Consider the following 14,814-nt stretch of genomic DNA (forward strand, 5'->3'; position numbering starts at 1 on the left):
ACCAATACATCCCCAAAGGATGCAGGGCTTTGAATGGCTAGCAGAACTGGAGAAGCATCAGTCGAACCAACACGTGACATTTCTCTACTTCAAACCCACTGCCTCTTTCCAGAAGCACCTACTTATCGGAAATGCTCCTGATTTTCCTTCATGGTCAGCAGGATTATCCCTAGGAGTCCCAGACACCCAGCCGCAGCCTGGGTGAGCCAACTGGTGACGATGAAAACACATTTTGATGAGCACAGAGTTGAATCCTGGATGCAGAAGAGCTTTGGTGAGATCTTAATTAAAGGATGAGGTGAGGTTAGGTTCTCCTAAAGCGGTCAGCCTTTGAAGTCGCTCCTTCATTTATATTCCCAGAAATGGATTAAATTACAAGAGAATTAATGAAACCATCGCACTCATACCACTCCCCGTCGGAAGGGTCAGGCGGCAATGGACCTCGTTGGCGAAGACAGTCACAAGAAGCACTTAGAGAGCTCCTGGAAGAGGCATTACTTTCGCACGTGCTCCGGGCCTCTCCGGCCGTCCATCTGGGCATTAGGCCCAGCCTTTGACAGTTAAATCGCTTCGCTTTGTCATCATCCGCAATAAGGAGTGGCAGAATGAGGCCTGAGCTGACGACGCGAGATGACGCTAATTCCTCGAAGGATAGTAATGGGAAGAAGAGCAATCCAATCAGAGAGCAGGCGAGGACTGCGGGGAAACCGCGATTGCTGTATGGGTGGCCCCTCTTTTTCCAGGCTGGAAGTGTCCTGCTGCTCTAGTTGAAGCCGTTCCCGCCATCCCTTGCTGTTCTGGGGCACGCTGTGCAGTAGCACCACTGTAAAGGGTACATAATTCTAGTGCTGCTTACAGGAGACATTAACAAAGATTATCATGCACAGAATTCTTATTTCTTGATGGCGCTGCATAACGCTGAAAAGTTCATTGTCTAGGCACTTAGGTAAATTACTGTTACCAGACCCAATGATGTCTACGGCCTCTAGTTTACAGCATGAAAAGCAGATACGAACCTGAAACTCGCAGGCTACAAACAGGTATCAGCGGTAGGCGCATGAACCCACCAACCTATCATCCCTACTAAGGGGTGTAATTAACAAGTTGGAAATCGATTCTACTAGACCCAGTTGTGGTTTATAGCTTTTCCTCATCGGTCTGTGTGTGCCCAGTGGAAGAAAAACAGGGGAAATCTGCTGCTTATTTAAACATCCAAATTAGTACTAAAGATAAATAAGGAGCGGCTTTCTAGACATTCTGACTTAAGAAAACTCAATATACTCAGGCCTTGAATTCATACCTCATCGGAGTCTGGCGAGCCATTTATGAAAATAAGCACACCACCTACTAGAGGCAATGCACAAAGACAGCACTAACTCGTTATGAGAGGCAACTGCAATTTTCATCACTGCAGATCTGGACTTATCCAAATGCCCCTTTGCATAACCTGGATGAAGTAAATACCATGTTTTACTCCACCGCTTGAATTTCCTCCAAGGTAGCAGCGTTGTGACGTAAAATGCCTGCACCATCCGCAGTAGGGTTGGTGACATTTGTGGCGCACGGACAGCAGAGACAAATGATCTACTTATTCAATCATGGCGCCTCCATTAAGACACGGGACAGATGGTCCCCCTGAATCAATTCCATCCATGGGATCTAAGTGCACGCTGCCCTTAATGCGATCCGGGATTTGTGGCATGATGTAAGTGATATGTTGCTACTGAGTGCGACACGGCAGCATCCGTATCCCTGTCATCCGAGGTATCCGTTGTCGCCCAGCGAGCGGAGCCGGTCCATTGCCTGGACGCCGCTCACAAACAAAACACAAAAAAATGCATCACTCATCTATTGTATTGAACGATTACTTGATTCTCAGCCAGGCCATTTCCTTTGCTTGCATTAACTTTGAAGATTAGCATATCAAGTACTAAATAATAGCACAGTCAATACTAATTGAACACTATTTAAAAAGCACGAAGGTGGGAGGCCAGTCCATTTCAACTCCAGCTCCTATCCTCTGGAACCCCCTCCCAGTGGACCTCAAGGAGAATAAATGGCAGCGTCGGCTGAGCAATACCATAAAACCTCTCCTCTTTCAAAGAGTTTTCCTCCAGACGCCAAATTAGTAATTCAGTCTAATGGGGTAAACTTGCACCTACATTGAGTGACTCTTCTTCCACATTTACAACCATGGCTTGCACTATGAAGGTGCAGCAGTGCCACGCAATGCACTATAATCCCGACAGTATGCTACAGTATTTGCTCGGATCATATTGCAAACTCACAACTGCATCAAATCTGTAAACCCGGGATAGCCCCTCTTTCAATGGCACAATTAAAGAGGACTTTCTTCATTACATACACTGAAGATAGAGTGAAGCAGTTACATTTGCAACATTTTTCATGCAAAATATGTCTCAGTATGTTGTGCATTTGCTGCACATGCTTGTGTGAGACTTCCAAATGGGAGGTTCCTAATCCAGTAAGGCTGAGTTCGACTTTCATCCTTCAAAGGTTCCCAACATTAGTTGCAAACTGTTATGTAGGAGGCAATGCCAAGAGAAATGTAAGCTGCTACTAATACTAGTAGTAAAGGTAAATGTGTCCAGTCTAATGCAACATACAACCTATGACATACAACTTACAACATACCAGTTGACCAACTGACGTGTATCTAAGAGCACAAAATGTGTCAGGTGTGAGTGCGTTTGTGTCTAATTCCAGTGTCAGCCCCTAACAAGCATTCCTTATGCATCAGTACCTATAACTTAATTTGTTAAAGACACTTTCAATTAAATTCATGAACAAGGGTCAGGCTGAGGCTGGATTACAAGAACCACAATGTGGGAAGGGCTGGGATCATGTGATGGGCACTGCTCACAAATATAGCACCTGGTGTGAAGACTATAAAATGTTACTGTCCATGCAAAATGTAACCTCCTAGCAGTGAGTGGGAGTGTCTCATTTGATTTCCATGATGACAGCAGATGTTGTTGGGCTTTCAGAAATCATTTTAAATATTCGCTCCCGCTTCCCAATCTCTTCCACAGTGCTGGAGACTAACAGCATGATTTAGAGTTTGGCTGATGGGTTTCTCTATCACAAATATTCTATCCCGCATTTTGCAAGTGCAATAGGATATAATGCACTTGTAGTTAGGTGGACAGAATTTCTATCATGCTCTGCGAGTGAAATATTTCCACTGAAGGAACTATGGGAGGCACAACAGGGTGTATCTTCGGGTACACAAGAACAAGCAAGAATTGCAAGGAATTTCCATTACCAAAAGCAAAAACTACTCAACAGATGACCAGACACTAGGATTCGCCATTATTTCGATTAGAACACCGCATACAATTTAAAATGCGAATTCATTTCATGCCTATCTTGTCTGCGACAGAAGCAGGACAATCACACAGCACTACAAATTCATGCAAAATGTGACACAATGTGATACAAAATGACATTACATTGCGTTTATGGAAATATTAATGTTCTCAAAACCAGTATTAGAAAACAACATGATCGTTAATTTGGTTATAAGAAAATGGAAGACCGCCTCTCTCATTTCAGGACAGTTGTGAGAGGCTTTTAGTGTGGTTTAGAAAAGCTCAATTGATCTGGTGTCAGAATAAATATGGGTGGTAGCAATCTGGTTTAAGAAAATACATGAAGGGTCTATAATCTAGAATAAGAAGGCAAATGGATGTCCCCCAATTCAGGTTAGATGAAAAATAAAATAGAGGGCCTCTAACCTTGTTGAAAAAGAGAAATGGAGGGCTTCTAAATGCTTTTAAGGAGAGAAATTAAGGACTGCCAATCTGATTTTGGGAAAAAGAAGACCAACCAATCTGATTTCAAAGGTGTAAGAAGAAGAAGAAAGACCTCTAAAATGGCGAAAGAATTGCAATCTATTACCACTAATCTGGTGCAAGAAAATAATGAAGTGCCTCCATTCTGGATGTAGAAGAGGAAAAGGGAACGTTTGACCACAAGTAAAAGCAGAACAGATGACCTGTTAGGAGATCTAATTCATAGGACTTTAAATGTGCTATTAGACCAAAAATACAGATGCACAAGTTGGGAGTCAGAACAGACTTTGAACACTTCCAATCAGGAGTTATAACAGAAATGGAGGACCCACTCCCTGGTCTAAGAACAGAAATAGAAGACAACACATCTGGTGTCAGACGAGAAATGGAAAACTTCAATTGGGTGTTGAAAGTGAAACGGGCATCCTCAATTCTGATGATAAAGCATACCCTGGGGTCCTCCATTCTGGATTAAGTTATGAATTTAATATTTCCAATCTGACTTGTGAACAGAAATGAAGGACCTCTAATCTGACATAAGAACATATATGGAGAACTTCTAATTGGTTATTAGAAGGATAAATGGTTGGCCGCTGCTTCGACAGTAGAAAGGAAACAGATAACCTCCAATATTGTGCTAAAACTAAAATGGAGGTCCTTCACTCTAGTTTAAGAACCGAAATGAACTACACGCCTTCTGTTCACTAAGAGAAATTAGAGAACAAAAATCTGATGTAAGAAGAGAAATGGAAGTCTGCACTGATACTTAGCAAGGCAATACAGAGACCATTTGATATTGCATTAGAAAACAAATGAAGGAGTTGATGTCTGCTCTCGTCAACAAATAGGAGAAGCTCTGATGGTGTAGTCAAGAAACAGCCACACTTTGTGATCTATCCTAAAGAAAGAAAGATTTCAAGACTCATTAATAATTGTCAACAGTGTGTTGGACCCTACACCGAGCACCTTCAACAAAGTGCTGTAATACATACAGGACACACCAATTGGTGCTTAAAGGCCAACTATCACATATTGGTTAGATATGAAAGGTATGATCAAGGAGAATAGGTACCCCCTATATCTATTTCTAGGTCCAAGAGTAAGGGGGAAAGACAATTACTATAAAGAAGAACTCTTGTCAGACGTATATCTCTTTATGAGCGGCCTCTTAAGGGCTCAAATGTAAGTCAGATCCCCAGCACATATGTCATACAGCGCAAATTATTCAAAAATACATTTTATTTATATTTTTTATATACATAAAAAAATGTTTTCCTTTAAAAAAAATATATAAAATGTTTTTCTATCATTCTTGTTCATATCAGTTATATGAAAGGTAAGCTTTCCCCTCTTGGCCTTTTTCTGCGTGTGAGATCAATGAGTTAAAGATGATTTTAACTTAACAAAGGTCAAAGATTGTAACTGGAGTAGAAATTAACATCAACACATCTGAGGCAGAACCTGAAAGTAGAGATGCAACTTTGCTGGGTAATTACAGAAGCTCCGAGGACAACCGTGCCTCAGTGGTGTCCAGAAACATCCTTGCTAATGCCTTTTCTTAAAGTAGAGATATAGACATGTCACTTGACAGGAATTAAAAAAAAACAGTCCTCATCACACTTGACATACACAAAACTGTCAGGTACTTAGATGTCTTTCGGGAACATCAAACCTCTACAGAATGTCTAATTTCTCCCAGACTCACAAACCAAGCCATGCATATAGAGTAAATATCAGGGGATCACTGCATTTTTCTGCAATTAACAAGAACCCGCCAGGATGTTAAGGCAAAAAAAACGAGGCTCCTTCATTAGCGCTCTGCTAGACTGTCACGTTCATCAAACGGAGGGAGGGGAGACTTGTACTGGATGGAGCATTATTATTTTCTTCACCCTCTCTCGGGTTCATCCAATTATACATAAAAAATAATGTCTTGTGTGTGTGATCTCAGCCGGGGTTTCTCAAGTTAAACTTTTAACTTAGGAAGGCAGGCAGCCCTAAACACACTTACTGTATGAAAACAAGATCCCGTGCTCTGTAAAGCGGGGTGTGCTTCCAGAACGCCGTTGAACAAAAAGTTTGTGTTGACCATAAATATTTATTCAATATATACGAGTGCCTGTAAATTTACACTTTTTAACTTCAGGCTAGTGGACTGTTTCAGGGGGTTCCAAGGCTAGTCTAATAAGTAGCAAGAACCAGGAGACTGACCATAAAAAAAGAAAGGGGACAGAAGATGTCTCTCAAACCTATGTCAGTACAATCACTGCACCGTACCCGCCATCTTCGAAATATTGCAGTTTTTCCCAGACGATGAAACTGAGACACAGGGAGATACGGTCATTTGCAAAGTAAGACTGCTACAGTTTTGATAACTGCGCATGCGCGGGAGCCTGCGTAAATTTCTTGCCAGGACTGCGCATGCGCAGGCTCCCGCACATGCGCAGTTTCCAAGATGAAGCAGCGATGGGGAAGTTTGCGGCGCAATAAGGTAAGTTTTATTTAAGTTTCATTTTAGCCTTTAAATATAATTTAATAAGGTGGGCGGGAGGCGGGTGGGAAGCGGGAGGGAAGCGGGAGGGAGGCCGGCGGGCAGGCGGCCAACTTCCGTTCCGCCCCCCGAATGTGCGGAGATTTGCCGCAAATTTCCGCCTTCTTTGAGCAAGGGCGGAAGGGCAAATCTCCGCACATTCCGTGGGCGGAGCGGAGATGTCCGCCCACCCCTAGTTATCATTGACAGATGCCTTCTTTCGTCGTGAAAGGCTACGGCACAATGAGAGAAGTGTTTAAGTCATGAATTGTTCTGAGGGGCAGAGAGGTTGGAGCTCCTCATACAAAATGTCTATATTCACTCCTAAAAGGGTAACCCAGATCTGTGGTGAAAAATTTGTGAAAAGATTAGCTGGGGGAATGCTCTTGTGAACAGTTTTGTTCTGTGTTCTGCTGTACAGGTGGCATTTGCTTTCATGGGTTTACTTATCAAACATTGAAATGGCTTCGCCATCATAACCCCAATCTGAGATTCATTACTCTCAGAGCCTGGCCACTGCAGAAGACCCCGGTCACCCACTGCCATCTTCACTTCCCCAAGCCTACGTTTTCCTCATCAGAACTCTGGCTTCTTTGTCTAAGAGTTGTGTTGAGGAAGACAGACGATGATGTAATGGTCATTTCTTTGCAAAGAAGTTCTGGTTAAAATATTTCAAATGACAGCAGTGACTACTCAATAGCTCTGCAAAATTGGATAAATCCATTCTCATCTCTTTAATCTTGGACATTAAAAAGAGAAGGAAAATCTACTGTGATCCACACGCACATATGTAACCGATTTACGCTTTACAATTATTGTTACATATACATTTCAACCATTTAATAAACAATGAAGTTTCGTCAACTCATACCTCAAAATGTATGCTAGCTCCCAACTCAGCATTATGTTAATTAACAGTTTTTAACTCTGACAGGAAATCGATAACCACAAATAAGAGCGTGGCTGTAGCTTTACCTCCAATGCCAATTGCATTTCACCCTATAGTCCCAAACACAGAAATCAAAATTTGGAAAAGAATATTTTTTTTAAAAATGCATGAAACCTCCAAAAAAGAAAAACGACAAATGCACTCGTAGGAAAATGTATTAACCCAAACATTCATAAAATGAATTGGTCAGATCAATTACAGGCTTGCTTTGTCAATCTAATATGTGTCTTTCACGCATTTCAAACAAACTACTTCTATTATATTCAAAACAGGAGAGAGAAGAGAACATTCACTAACACCATGTAAGCTCTCAGTGGGTGCTGAATATTAATAGAAAGCTATTGTTACTAGGTAACTCTGCATCCGATAAATTGTGTTTATGAAACTGTGAAAGTGAGGTTACCCCGCCTCACTTGGCAACAGAGACTTCCGAGTCAAACTATCAAACAGCACAACACACCAGAAATCACCACCGGAACAGTTGTAGCAATACACCAGGATTCTGTTTTGTCCAACATTTCAACATTCTACAACCTTTCAAGGTCATCAAGCCTTGGAAGATGAGCTAAACACACAACATTGTTTTTCTCGTACACTGAAAGTTTACCAGGACACCATAGACGCAGGTCACATGTATTGGGTTAATTGTTCAAACATATGCTCTGGAACACATTGAAATGGCCCTCCTATATATACCTTAGAAATACTAGCGGCCTTAAGTCCACGAGGAACTGGCTTAAAATGCTTCAATGTAATTTCCGTTTCCTTCAGCATGTTTGTAACCACCCACTCCACTGAACAATACTTTAATTACCTTCAAATGATATAACTTGTGAGTAATTTAAGAACACAAAGAAATGTGCCTACAGCACAACAAGGAGCAGCCGCCTGGGTGTAAGCTTCCTGCCAATCTAGTTCAACCAATCATCGCGGTTTGCATCCGTTGACATTCAGGCATTGCAGACAAACTATGCTCTCCAAGAAGTTCAACATTATGCAGGGGTACCACACTAGCTGAAGCCGCTCCCATGCGCTAAGCAGTAATGGATGCATAGCATACACAACCTCCTACCTTCTTCAGCTTCCCGCTCTTGGTCCCCACAAATGCCAGTGAATGGTCCTTGTAGACATAGGCAATCACTGACGTCATCCTGTCCCGGTCTTCTGTAAAGACAGGAAAGCCTCGTACCATCTTAGAGACTCCCAGCGGAGCATTCATGTCCAGGCCGCAGAAGTTGTCATCAATAGTGAGAAGCTGCAGAGAAGAAGTAGGAAAGCTAAGTGAGAGGAGAAAACGTGCCCATGGAGAAGGCATGAACTGCGCAAACATCTTTCAGTCATGCAAAAGATAACAACAAAACAGAGGGCAGTCCCTGGATTCCAATTATATCACAAAGTGTGATTTAAAGACTGTGAGTACAATAAAATGTGCATGAAAATTAAAGCAGGGCTTACAGATCCACCATATAAATATTTCAAAATTTTCTATAAAAGTCATAAGGAAGGTCAGACTAGATGAGACTAAAGTAATACCAGCTTAAGTTTCTAAACAACAGTTGGATAGCAGCCAGAAATCCATCATGCAACAGTCGACTGTCAGTTACCCATCAGATGACAGTCGGATGTTAGTCCATAACTGATCAGACAGGGACATACAAGGGTATCATTAATAGGAATGGCTGCAGCTGGGGTTACACAGTGCGTTTATAGAATTATCTACAACTTCAAAAGCATGTGCTTCAAACCATTGATTTTTTTTCTTTCTTCTTCAATTCCCTCAGTTGTTGACAGCTTGTAAAATGTATATGTGTGTCCAGGTTACTCTCCGTCTTCTCACCTCTAATTTGCATTTAGAACGCTTCCTGATTTTTGGATCTCTGCATTTATATATCCCTCCTTCTATCTTGAAATGCTTGCTTTTGCTATTTTCTCTCAATTTGGTCTAATATTTCAGATATCTCTCTCCGTGATACTTTGTGAACCACATGAGTTCTCCAAAACAAGAAGTAGCTGCTATCAAAGATACCCAGAGTCTACAATTTGGAGCAATTGTCTTTGGAAGCTAAAGCCTCAAGACGGAAGCACATATCGGACAGCGCTTGTCGCAGTATGTAGGTGGTCTTGGAAATTCATTGCAAGGCCAATCGGACAACTCGCATCCGTTGCTCCTGTTTTGATATAGACATACGTAGATATGTATTTAGTGTAGGCTGCATAATGAAGAAAGGTTAATAATATCTTGAGTGCTTTCTAATATCCATTAAAGTGTTGAATGGCCTTCCATAGGACAGACAGGCAACTATTTCAGAGAACTAACTATAGTTTCTCATCATTGAAAACGAAAACAGAGTGCACATAAATACGAGGCACAATCCAAACATTTCCATCCTCACTACTGTAGAACCAGTGGTTGTACCCTAAATCCATAAAGGACCTGCCCCATGTGAAGGATTTCTGCTGGGTAAATAATTCTTCCCAATCGATTTTGCAATGGGTTGAGTTTAATTAATTTCCCCAAAAATAGAATGTATGTTGCTTTTGTAGATCTTCACTCAGGTCAACAACCAGGACAACTCAACACGGGACCAGGATAGAGAACGATTCATGTAGAAATTGTGGTTGGCAGGTTTTAATAGTACACGCACAATGTACAAGTTCCATGTTTCCTTTGTGTCCTGTGTATTGTGAGGGGTCAAATGGACATCACAAAAGTGACCATCAACTCTTCATAAATATTACGGAGCCAGGCATTCACCCGAATCATGCATTTTTATTGGCCTGCTGCACACTAGGTGGCAGCAGCAGTTTCTCCATAGGACCGGAGGAGCGAAGCCACCCACACTCCTGCAGAAAGAGTGGAAAATAAATTGGTAATAAATGATTTTATTACCATTTTATTTTTAACTGTCTGCTGCACATAGCATGGGGGCGGGGCCAGTACGTCATTGCTGCCAAGTGATTGACAGCAATGAGGAGAGGCCCCTGCAGTGTGAATTGTGCATTTAGGATTGGTCGGCTACCTTGCTACGGCCAAACAGACATGCGCAATTCAAACTCTCCAACCCACCTGTCTTAGACAGCTGGGTTGGAGAGCAGGCTCAGGCCTCCAGTGCCTTTTGGAGTGCTAAGGCAGCCTGTTCCAGTTGATCCAGATGCTTCACTCTTGCAACATGAGAGCAGTGTAGGATTGGATAAGGTAGTTAGCTGTCTGACGTCACCCCATGCTCTGATGAGACTGGAGCGAGGGACTGGAGAGCATCAAGGTCGAGCTGCAGGAGAAGGTGAGTGAAACTTTTATTTTTCTTTCTTGTAATTTTTTATGTATTGGTATCATGTATGGATGCATGTTTCTTTTAATGTATTTTTTTTAGTCATCAACCGCCACTGCCAGGTGGTAGAGCAACAAAGTGAAAATAGATCTTGATTATTATTATTATTATTATTATTTATTTTCCATCAAAATCTACATCTTAAACCAAGATCATTAAATATTTAACAGGAGGAGGTAGAACTGTAAAATGTCTTCTTTCTGACCAAGCCCTTGCTGAGCAGACATGGATAATATATGTCTTATTTATCCAGTGGCAGCTCCTACGCTAAGGTGGAGGAGCTTAGCCCCACTGCTTTTCAGCAGTGGAAAAAAGCAAAAATAAAAGGATAATAACCTGCTGTTATTATTATTTTATTTTTCTTTACTGAGGCAGTTTTACGGGGCAGGGCTGGGCTGTCTCACAGCCAGTGGGGGGAGGAGTGGTTCATGCACTTAAGTGTGCATGATGGTTTGGCCGGCCGTGTTGGGCCTGCCAAACAGTCATGCGCATTTAGCATGTTCTCCACCAAGCTGCAATGCACAGCCTGGGTGGAGAACATGAACAGGCTCCCACTGCCTGTCTGAGTGCCGAACCATGGCGCTCAGACCTATCACAACGCTGCTGTCAGCACCGTCATTGGCGTAGGGGGACCTGTGTGCTTCCTGCTTCTGGGGGAGAGACAGCAACCCTGCAGAGAAGGCAAGCGGAATTTTTTAATTTTTATTTCCTCTCTGTCCAAACCCCCCCAGCTCTGCTACCCCATTCTGTACCAGTTGCTGCTGTATATAGCATCTGAGTTTTAAAGTGAACACATGTATGTAACAGCATAACATAAGGGATCCTTGAACACCAGAGAAATCAAGGACAGTTTCTGAAAATAGACGTCATTGGGTGGGATCAACGTTCATGGGTATTCTATTCTTCAGACACATTAGTCAGTCATTTTCTAGAAACACAGATGATTTGACCGTGCCTACCAATGATAGCAAGTTGGCTTTTGACCTTCACACCAACAAGGTTGTCTCGTCATCATTCTTTATTTTGAAAAAAATAAAGAAACTACTGCCTTATCTCCCTCCTCTAGCTGGGAGGACTCTGGTCTCTACCTTAGTCTTCTCAAAAATAGATTATGGGAACGCTCTCTTTCTTCACACCCAGAAGCGTGTCATAACCAAGCTGCAATCCATCCAGAATGCGGCTGCCAGGATCCTCCTAAATATTCCCCGCCGCAAATCCACCACTCTTGGCATCCGTTAGCTTCACTGGCTGAGAGTTGAGAGCCGCATAAAATTTAAGGCCCTCTGTATTGCATATAAGGCAGTACATGGCATAGGACCCAGGTTCCTGACTGAAGCCTTTCAGCTTTATGTCCCCAGAAGGCAATTAAGATCGGCCAACACCAGTCTCCTCTCGGTGCCACGTACAAGAACGGCCACCTGGGGAGATAGGCGTTTTCTTGTGGCCACACCAAAACTTTGGAATCTTTTGCCACTCGCCATCAAATCTGCCCCGAACCTGATGAGTTTCCGCAGGCTCTTAAAAACATGGTTGTTCAACCAGTAATTGGATGACTGATTTCAGTAGCTCCACAGCGCCGAGACACCTCAGGGTATTTGTTGCGCTATAAAAGTTGCGTAAATAAATAAATAAATAAATAAATGACATCAATAACTCTAATGTGACATAATGGCAAAATAGCTCATTCTATACAAGTTTTGGATTTTTTTGTTTCAAGAAAGTATTTTCAAAAGCAGAAAAGTGTAAAGGACACGCCTTCACATGGAATCGAACTAACACATTTCATCGAGGACATTTAATCCTGATACGAGATCCCCTTGATTTTATAACACCACCATCTTGTGAAGAAAGGCATCTACAGGCCTTATCTACTCACCATAGAGCATATGGCCTTCTGATCCAGTACTTGCCTAGCTGCATTCTATTAATGCATTAATGTCTTCTTTAGGTGAACACCCTTTCAGAAAAGTTATTTGAATTGGCAGATCCAGTGGGGGGTACAGCTAGTATACCATAACTCACAACATATGGAAATATCAAATGAATGTCTAATTGGCTCCTGCATCACCTAGTGTGTGAGATGAGATTCTGGCTATGGGGTTGGAGCAACAATGCTCACCTTAGGTACCGGTGATAATGTTGGATGCTACAGGTCACCACATCCTGGTGGTATGGAAATGGATAGACATTTGACAAATATCAATGCAGGGTAAGGTATTAATGAGGTAAGCGTATTCATAAATAGTCACAAATATTGTCAAATGTATTACCGTACTATCTATAAAGCAGATTTCCACTCTACCTACTCGATGAATTTAGTGAGGTAGGTCCCGGAATACCGGGCACTAAACAAGAACCAAAAAGCTGATGGCATGGTTTAATGATTGAAACTACGTGGTCTGTCCACACATGACCACATTTCTTGAATAATGGTGAACACAAAGCCTGCTGCCCTGACAACACTCAACAAGTGTAGATTAGTCACAGTGTTCAGTGATTGCTATATGAAATATTGCAAGTGTGCTGTACCTTGAGCTCTTGAACACATCTACGCGGCACACGTTGCCAGCGGCCATGTTAAACAGCAAGGAAGGACAGACTTATGTGCAAGCCTTACTCTTCTATCGACGCAGGAGCACGATAGAACTCTAGATCATGGAGTACCTTTACTTAATGATGGACTTCCACCCCCGCCCAGCCCTCCGCTATCACAATGATGCGGTGGAAAGAGAAATCCTGCCAAAACTCACCGAAGGAAGCAGAAATCTTTTGGAGGGGCTCCCCTCCATGGAGACCCTCCAGATATCTTACTGAAAGTATGGTGTGAAAAGATCTCTTTCATACACAGAAAGGATACAACTTGTCTAACAGGAAGTTTGAAAACCCTATGTTTTCCTGCAAGTGATGTAAACAGTTCATGCTACTGAATGACTTTCAAATCTTTTCAAAAACTTTAACAGATTTACACAGTGTTCAATTATGCGCCGCCTACCAGCTACTCTGCAGGACATCTCATTATGGGATGTCGATGTTTTCCAGTTCAACCACATGCAACAGCAGCATCAAAGGAAGAGGAGACATGGCCTCAGGATTCACCTACGCCTAACCTGGAAGACAGCCAACAAGTCACTTGGGCTACAACCATCCCTCGCAGGCATCACTGGGAGGAGACCAGGAAAAGTACATTTCAAAGGACGCCGCTTCCAGTTTGCCTCACACGGCAGATTCCCGCATGCATGTTCCCACCTTCTAGAGGAAGAGCTTGTCCAAAATAATTCAACGTCTCCAATAATTGTGGAAGGAGAAAATGAGAATAAAATACAAGAAATAATAAATCAATAGAATTCAAGCTACTGTATCAACCCCCACCCCATGCACCTGAATTTATATTTCCCAATAGCTAAGAGAAAGCTCAATTCAAACAATGGGGAATGGAGTCTAAGGTGTCGGAGAAGGGGCTGTAAGGTTGGAGAATGGCTCGTTATCTTTGTAGGAAGGGTTCTTATATCCTGCGTGGAGAGTCTCATGGGCCATGGGGGTGAAAAGAGCCACAGTGGAAGGATCCAAAAACTTTGCTGGATGTTTGTTTGTCATGGGATATAAATTCTGAGGTGAAAGGCTATAAGTGATGATACAGTGGCAAAAAAAAGGCAATGCAGAGTACTTGCGTACCATACTGTACTTGCTACATGACACAAGTAAACAGAGTAAATCATGAGTTGGTGCAAATAGCATTATAGAGCTAATCGGGAGCAGAAGCTAAATGAGGCATAACAGAGGCAAACTGTAGCCATGATGTAATGATATATAAGGCTTGGAAGAAGGAATTACAAGTCATGGTGTAATGGCACATAGAATGAAGGAATCTGATTGCAACTCAGGGTTTATGGAACATCAGGCCAATACACTGGAATGTGTAGTTTAACCCTTTGCATGCGTCGGACGGCCCCGGCCGTCCGACGTCACGGTGGGCGTGTGCGGAGGACGGCCGGGGGCCGTCCGAACCACGCCCAGTCATAAATCCCCCGCACCGCGGCGGAATTCGCGCCGCGGTCAGCGGGTTAATGACTCCTGAGACCAGTGATTGAAATGGAAAAATAGAAGTGTAGGTACTCTGTACCAGAGTCTCTGTACCAGAGTACCTGCTTGTTTCTGAGAAGTGCTGGTACTCTCCAATTAAAAGTATTGCAT

At 42.6% G+C, this 14,814-nt stretch overlaps 1 protein-coding gene across 1 annotated transcript in view; it reads right to left on the reverse strand.

The window, feature by feature from the left end:
• The window catches only part of PLXNA4 (plexin A4), a 1,016,639-nt gene that overhangs the window by 845,246 nt on the left and 156,579 nt on the right, over window positions 1-14,814 (reverse strand). Inside the window, exon 4 of the mRNA XM_078677443.1 lies at window positions 8,367-8,549. Within this exon, the coding sequence (XP_078533569.1) occupies window positions 8,367-8,549 (183 nt within the window). The remainder of the gene's footprint in view (window positions 1-8,366; window positions 8,550-14,814) is intronic.

The sequence above is a fragment of the Lissotriton helveticus genome, chromosome 1_1, assembly GCF_964261635.1.
Source record: "Lissotriton helveticus chromosome 1_1, aLisHel1.1, whole genome shotgun sequence".
NCBI classification, from domain to species: Eukaryota; Metazoa; Chordata; class Amphibia; order Caudata; family Salamandridae; genus Lissotriton; species Lissotriton helveticus.